At 58.8% G+C, this 7753-nt stretch overlaps 1 protein-coding gene across 3 annotated transcripts in view; it reads right to left on the minus strand.

Annotated features, from left to right (window-relative positions):
* The window catches only part of MXRA7 (matrix remodeling associated 7), a 31629-nt gene extending 23876 nt beyond the window's left edge, over nt 1-7753 (minus strand). For all 3 annotated transcript variants that reach the window (XM_054278831.1, XM_054278833.1, XM_054278832.1), the window contains exon 1: nt 7203-7753. In XM_054278831.1, the coding sequence (XP_054134806.1) occupies nt 7203-7706 (504 nt within the window). In that variant the 5' untranslated portion in view covers nt 7707-7753. The remainder of the gene's footprint in view (nt 1-7202) is intronic.

The raw sequence follows: 7753 nt of genomic DNA on the forward strand, positions 1-7753 counted from the left end.
ATCACCCCCTGGAGACCTCCCCATCCCACCCTGCCCTCCTGGGGCTGGGCTGGGCTTTCCCAGCCCCACAGCAGCTGTGGGTGGCCTGGACCCCCGTGCTCAGCCAGCTTTCCCTGCCCAAAACCTTCAGCTGAAGGTTTCCCTGCTGAGCCTGGAGGGCTGTGGAGGAGGATCTGTGTGGGCAGGGAGCAGGGACACCGTGTCCCTTGGCCTTGCACTGAAATGCCAGCACGGGGCTGGAAATGCCAGCAGGGACAAAGCCCCACCTGGAGCCTGGGAGAGGGGAGAGCCCTCTCTGCCTGGAGAAGCCCAAAATTCAGAATTTCACCCCTGAATCTCAGCCTTGCCATGGCCATTGGGTGCTGCTGTCCTGAAATACTGAAATATTGAAAACCCAGTCAGAGTAAATCCTGATCTTTACATAAAATACAGTAGAATAGCAGAACACTGTGAAGTGGCTTTGATTACAGTTTTTATAAGTATCAAAAAGTTTTCTGTAACTTTGCTGGCAAAAGACCTGAATTGACAGGCCAATATTATTCCTTCCAACCAAGACCTGATGTAGCACTATTGTAAGTCACAAACAGTTCTTAAAAATTAAATCTCAACTTCCCAAACTGTCCTAGAAATCTAAAGGGAGCCTTCTCTTTTACCAGAATCTCTTCTCACTCCAGTCAATCCACAAATGAAGTGACTCTGTCCCAGAAACAACCCTGCACCAAAGCCTTTCCATGCTGAACACTTCTCCAAGGGGGAACCACTTCAGAGGGAAAACAGGTCCCGTTTAGGAACCTTAACCTGCTCCACATGCACACCTGTTCCTTTGTGTATGACAAGGTGAAAACCAGCACCTGGAAAGCAGGGACGGGGAAGATGTTGGGACAGCACTGGGAGACTTGGAGGACACCATTGTGGCAGACATCTTTTCATGAAAATCCTTTCCTTACGATTTTTTCCTCCTGAGAAACTGAGAGGCCTCAGGAACAAAATGTAAACATTGATTATCTGCTGCTGTGGAATGCAACAGGTGCATCTGTGATTGGCCCATGTTGGATGTTTGTAATTAATGGCCAATCACAGTGAGCTGGCTCAGACTCTCTGTCTGAGCCACAGACCTTTGTTATTCATTCTTTTCTATTCTTAGCTAGCCTTCTGATGAGAACCTTTTCTTCTATTCTTTTAGTATAGTTTTAATGTAATATATGTAATAAAATAATAAATCAAGCCTTCTGAAACATGGAGTCAGATCCCCATCTCTTCCCTCAACATAAGGCCCCTGTGAACACCGTCACACACCAGGGCACCCCAGGTGCTGATGTTCTGTGGGAAGCACAGCCCAGGGAGAATGCAGGGAGAGTTTGGAGCAGCTGGGAGTGAGGAAGGAACAACTGGAGAAGAAAGGAGCGGAGTGCTCTGCCCAAGAGCCCACAAATCAGCGTCTCTCCGGTGCCATGAAAACCTCCCCTCAGGGAAAAAAAAAAAAAAAAAAACAACCAAAAAATTAAAACAAAAACAAAAACCGGCGAGAAGCAGCACTGCAGGGAGCCGTGCACGTCATTATCCGGGAGCATCTGGAGGAGACTTGACACGGGCCGCGCCAGCAGCTGCTGCGGCAAACAAAGATCGCATTGCCGGGCCAGGGACGCGCTGGGCGGCAGCTGCAGGGCCCGGGGCCGTGCGGGGCCGGGAGCGCAACGGGACGGGCCGGGGATGATCCGGGAACAATCCGGGAACGCTCCGGGAACAATCTGGGAACTCTCTGAGAACGCTCCGGGGATGATCCGGGAACAATCCGGGATCGCTCCATGAATGTCCCAGGAGCGCTCCGGGAATGCACCCGGAAAGCTCCGGGATCGCTCCGGGGACGCTCCTGGGATGCCCCAGGAACCCTCTCGGGAAAGCTCCGGGAACGCTCCAGGGATGCTCCGTGCCCGCTCCTGCCCGCGGGCATCACCCAGCCAGCCCGGGCACAGCACAGTCCATGCCCTGGCACCTCTGACTCACACCTGGGCACCGCTCAGTGGGCTCAGGAAAGGCCAGGGTTAAAATGCAGCAAGTCATCCGCCTTCAATAACAAGGCAGCGATCCATCCGATCCATCTGCCTCGGCGGCTCCCGGCTGCAGAGCCAAGCATTTCATTTGTTGGATGATCACAAACGTGCTGCTGCCCTTCAGCTCCATGGCCACGACACCCGCGCGTGGAGCTGGCTCTGGAGCAAAGCAGGGCGAGGACAAAGCTTCAGGGGCATCTTGGGCACAGCCAGCACTGAGCATGGCCAGCCTGGGTCTCCCTGGGGAGGGTGGCTCAGACAGAGGAGCTTGGCATCCTGACCCCCTCAAGGCTCTGCCCGCACTGAACCCTCTCCCAGCCCGTGGGAGGTGGGAGCCAGGCTTCCCACTGCAGCATCATCTGGTTTTCAGCTCATTTCTGGCCATTTCCTCCCCACTTGCTCCATCCCTGCTGCAAACCTGGGCTTCTTTCTCAGAAAGGACAAGAGGACACTTGGGGGGTGGTGTGTCCCTCACCCTTTCTTCAGGGACAGCCTTATGGGCAGGCAGGGGACAAAGAAGTGCCCTGCTCCAGCTTCAGGAAAAGGGAAGATCCCAGGCTGCAAAGCAAGAGGAGAAAATTATCTTGGATTAAACTCCTGGGTCCTGTGTGTTGCCATTTATGGCTGCACTTTCTGCTCCAAGCCTGATGCAAGACATTGCAAGAGGGAAAGAAAGCAGACAGGAGAGAGCCAGCCAGAAAGAGAAAAGCCAGGAGAAAAGGGGAAGGAAGAAACCTTTAAAAAAAGACTAAATAATAATAATAATGTTGGTCAGAGTTTAGCAGAGCAAAGCAGCTGCTGTGTCAGCAGCTCCCCTTCACCCACCACTGGGGCTCTCCATCCTCTCTCTGCCCAGAGGAGCAGCTGCAGACCAAGAGCGGTTCTCCAGCCCTGGTGATGTCCTGCCAGCTCTGGGGGGCCTGGAGAGGATGTCCCTCACGTGGAGATGGAGTTTTGCAGGTCTGAGCCCCCCAGAGCATGGGAGCATCTGCTCCTGCCACTTCCCCTGTCACTGCTACGGGCAAGGACAAGGCACAGAGTGGGCAGAGCATTTCTGAAGCTCTTGGATCACCCAGCCCTTAATGAGGAGCAGGCAGTGCCAGGAGAGCTCTGGTGTGTCCCACAGCAGGGTGAGGAGCCCAGCTGAGCACACCCATCCCTGCAGGCACCACCAAATCCAGCTCCTTCCCTTTTTGCTACAGCAAACACCCACACCAGGATGTCCTTGCTGAGCTGCATGGCATCCCTGGCAGCAGGCAAAGCCGGCCCTCAGCTGGCAGCTTCACAAAAAGTGGGCACTTCAGGAGGCAAAGAGTCCTCCAGCAACCCTGGCACAGCTCCAGGGCTTCACCCAGCCCACAAGGACCTGTGGGACTCCAAACTTCTCGACCCATGTAGGGGACACACCACACACCCCAATGTCCCCCTGTTCCTCACCACGTGCCAGCAGAGCCCCATGGTGGGGTTCAGGGCGGGCAGGACACGTGCACAGGTCCCTGGGGGTGACACACGTCCTGTGTCACTTCCCAGTTCCCATTCACTGCAGGGGATGAGGCATTTGTGCCTGGCACAGGCGGCTCTGTGAGAGCTGGGCACATCTGAGCAGGCAGGGATCGGGGTGAGGAGCCCTGCATTCCCTGGCAGTGCTGCTGCCAGGGCTGTGACAGGAGTGGCACATCCCCACATCCCTCCCCAGTGCCCTGTGGGACACTGGAGCTCCTGTCCCAGCCCTCTGGCAGCGCAGACACGGCCTGAACAGCTGCCAATTACAGCCAGACTTAATTAGACACCCTCTCCCTGCAGCACAGGGAGGGAGGGCAGGAGGCATCAGAGGGGGAAATGATGACTTTGTAAATGTGAGCAGGGCTCCTGGTGGGAGCTGCGGGGTTTGGGCTGCCTGCTGTGTCCAGAGGCACCGGGAGCCCCCAGGGAGGCCCAGCCTGGGGTGGGAGGCACGGGGAAAATGCCCCAGGAGCTTGGCAGAGGAGGCAGATGAAGCCTTTGTGGCTCTGCTGTGCAGGTGACAGCCCCCAGGCAGGGTTTGTGTGTCCCCTCTCCCCTCTGTCACACACTCACCCCTGCTCTGTTTGAAGCTGTCGGCTCAGCTGCAATTAACCCTTGGCAAACCAGCCAGGCTGGCACTGCCCACTCACCCTCCCCATCTCCTGAACATTTTGGCCAGGATGGCATCTTGGAGGTGGCTCTGCTCCAACACTGACAACCCTGCCCGGTCCCTGCCACCTGTCACTTCAGGACAGAATGGCTCATTAGGGAGTTGAACGTTTCTCACAAGAACCACGCTCCACAGCCCCAGATTCGCTGCTGTTCCCACCCGGTTCCCACCCAGCAGCTTTTCATTACGGGATTGCTTTGACAGCACTGCCTCATCCATTAACGAGCTGGGGATGGGGATGAGAACAGACAATGACAGACTAATTAAGGGGTTTTTTTCAGTGATGGGAGCCAGCAGAGACAAGGGGAAACACTACCAGCAGTTCAGGGAAACAAGGACTCCTGGGCTCCTTTCCCTGCTCTGCCACTGGGTCATTCTGTAGCCCTGAGCATGATGCTGCAATGAACTGGTCACTGCAGAGAGGGGCAGGGAACCTTCAATTTTAGCGATTTACCAGGAGATGGAAGCAGGAGGGAGGCTGAGACACTCAGCTGCCCCAGCAGATCCCAGTTTGCACAGGCAGGGAGCAGGGAAGGAGGAGGCAGAGGGATCCAGCCCGTCATTAACACACCGAGGCTGCTCTCCCTGCGCGGCTTCATCCATCAGCACTTTGCTCGAGTGGTTAATGGCTGCGGGCAAGGCGAGCCAGCCTGGCACAGTGCGTGCTGAGCAAACAGGGGGGAAGGAAAATAGGGAAAGAAAATAAATAAGGAGAGAAAATAAATAAGGAGAGAAAGCTCTGTGAGCGCCTGCTGATGTATGAGAAGCCCTGAGCCTGCAGGAGCCAGCAGCCGGACAGGGTCTGGGAGCCTCTGCTGAGTCACATCAGGGGACTGCAGCCCTCACCGAGCCAAGACAGGCTGGGAAGGGAACGATTCCATCAGCAAAGCACTCCGTGCTCTGCCCAGGGCCCGTCCCATCCCTGCCTGTAACATTTCCTGGGCTTGGGTCTGGGTGGTGCTGGAGGAGGGGAAGGATGAAGCAGCTTTGAGGATGTTCACAGGGAGCCAAACCAGGGAATCAGGGAGATCCTGTAGAGCTGTGGATGGTCTGTCCCACTCTGCCCACAGCAGCAACCCTTGGATCAGCAGGCTGGGCACTGCCACACGTGTGTGGTGCCTGCTGGAAGGGCACGTAGTCCCTCACAGGCCCTCGGCCAGCTGTGCCACAGTGCTGGCAGCTGTGGGATCATGTGCTGGCCACGGCTCCCAAACACACACTCAGCATTGCTCCCCCTCCACTGCTTCCCACAGCACCCACAGACCACAGGCCTGCTCCCTGACCCTCCCAAAGGGATGCTCCTCAGGGTGAGCAGCATCCTTGTCCTGCCCTGCCCACACAGTGAGGAACAATTCCCAGGAGGGAAAGCTGGGCAGGACCCTGTGCTGTTCCTTCAGCTCCCCGGCTGAAGCCAGTGAGGAGCCCAGCCAGGCTTCTGGAGGACACAGAACTCCCCGTTTCTTGAGTAAGAACTTATTCCAGGCGCACAAACCCTGGTACTGCACCTGTGCTGAGTGGGGACAAAGCAGCTGAGCCCTTCTCTGAAGGCAACAAGCATTGCAGCAGTGCCTGTTCACAGAAATCAGGGCTGAAGAGCAGCCAGAGGGGAAGAAAACATTCCCAAGACGTGAGCTAGCAGCAGAGGAACCTGTGGGCTCTGGCAGCCCTGGATCTGTCCGTCTGTCCCAATGCACCTCACCAGAGAGCAGCTCCAGACAAGTTGCCAACTTTGGTGCTGAGCTGGCCCAGCCAGGACCCAGCTGGCCAAGGGTGGCCCAGGAGCTCTCCAGAGATCCTGGTACTCACAGGCACTGATAAATCACACGAGAGAAACAGATGTGGTTTCCAGGATGCTGTACAAGGCACGGGGCTGCTCTAGAGCTGTATCCAAGGGTGAGGGGCACCAGGAAAGGGACAGGGACAGCTCTGAGGCTCAAAAAGCACCAAGGGAGGTGCGAGGAGCACAGGGAGGCAGAGGCACATCCCAGCCCCAGCAGGTGCCCCGCGGGTGTCACAGAGCAGCGTGCGCGTGCCCCGGACCTGCCCAAGGCTATCCGGTGAGTCACTGGAGATGCTTTCCAAGGCGAGGGCTGAGTGTGCGCTGCCCGGCAGCCTGGAAACAGTTGCTGCGGATTACAAATGCTGCTAATAATAGCCAGGAGGCGACTGGGCCCCAGCCCCGTGCTCCGGCCCAAGCACGCTGCCGGCACACGGCGACGCTCCCGCATTCCCAGCGCTCCCTTCCCGCCCCTTGCACAAGGAGCCACACGGCAGAAAGCCACCAGGACAGGGATTCGGGTGCCTCAGGTTGTCACCGAGTCCCATCCAGGCTGGGCAAGAGCAGAACAAGATCTTCCCGTGGACACCGGGTCGCTCTTTTATTTTTAAACAAGATCCGATGGAGGAGGAGGAGGAGGAGGATTTACCGAGCGTTTATTGGCATCAGTGCCGCCCCCAGCCCCCCCAGCTCAGCCAGGGGTCAGAGGCTGGGGCCAGCATCCTGGGGGGCTGAGGAGTGGGGCGGTCCCTTCCCTGGGGCGGGCAGGGACAGCGCACGGAGCCCGGGGACAGTTTGTGTAACCCACAGAAAAGGGATGCGGACGGGAAGAATAAACACAAGCACATCCCCCAGCACCTGGACAAGCTCTTGGAGAAAGGAAAAGATTCCCGGGGGTTAGATGTGCACACAGCAGAGGCTCACACTGACACACGCTTCCTTTCCCTTAAATCTTCACTTTCTTGATTATTTTTAGGAGCATTCCTTGGCGGGCCGGGGAGGGAAGGAGGCAGAAGCACCCCCCAAACCGCTGCCTCCCCGGGGACAATGAGCTTGTTCCCACCCGAAGACAAAACACGGGCTTTGCCGGGACTTCTCTTATTTTAGGGGAAAACCCGGAGCGCTGCTCCCACCCCGCCACTCGGGGGGACAGAGGGATGGGGAAGGGACACCACGGGGGCACTGGGGGGACCGGCCTTACCTTGCTCTCCGCATCCTCCCGGTGTCCGGGCTGCCGGGGCTCCTCCGGGGGCTGCCGGGGCTCCTCGGGCGGCTCCTTGGGATGCGGCCGGGGCTCCTGGGGGGTTTGCCGGGGCTCCTGGGGGGTTTGCCGGGGCTCCTGGGGCGGCTGCCGGGGCTGCTCCGGGGGCTGCCCGGGGATGCTCTCGGCCGCCGCGGGGCTGGGCTCGGCCGCGGGGCCCGGCTCCGCCGCCGCCTCCCGCTGCTCGGTGACCGCTTCCTTCCCCTCGCCGCCCACTCCGACCTCCTCCACCGGCACCCGGCTCCCCTCGTCCTCCGGCCCCGCTGCCGCCGCTTCGCCGCCGGGGCCGCCCTCCCGAGTCGGCTCCGCCGCGGGCCCCCGGGGCCGCTCCGCCGCCCGCTCGCCGCCGCCTCCCCGCAGCCTCAGGAAGACGGAGGCGAGGACGAGGGCCAGCACGGTGAAGAGCAGCGGCACGGCCAGGTACGAGTCCACGGGCAGCTCCATCCTGCGCCGCCGCCGGAGCCCGCCCGAGCCGAGTGCGCGGCCGCGGG

This window comes from Melozone crissalis, unplaced genomic scaffold (assembly GCF_028551555.1).
Source record: "Melozone crissalis strain CALT ecotype California unplaced genomic scaffold, PUWL_Pcris_2 ptg000026l_1, whole genome shotgun sequence".
In the NCBI taxonomy this organism is placed as follows: Eukaryota; Metazoa; Chordata; class Aves; order Passeriformes; family Passerellidae; genus Melozone; species Melozone crissalis.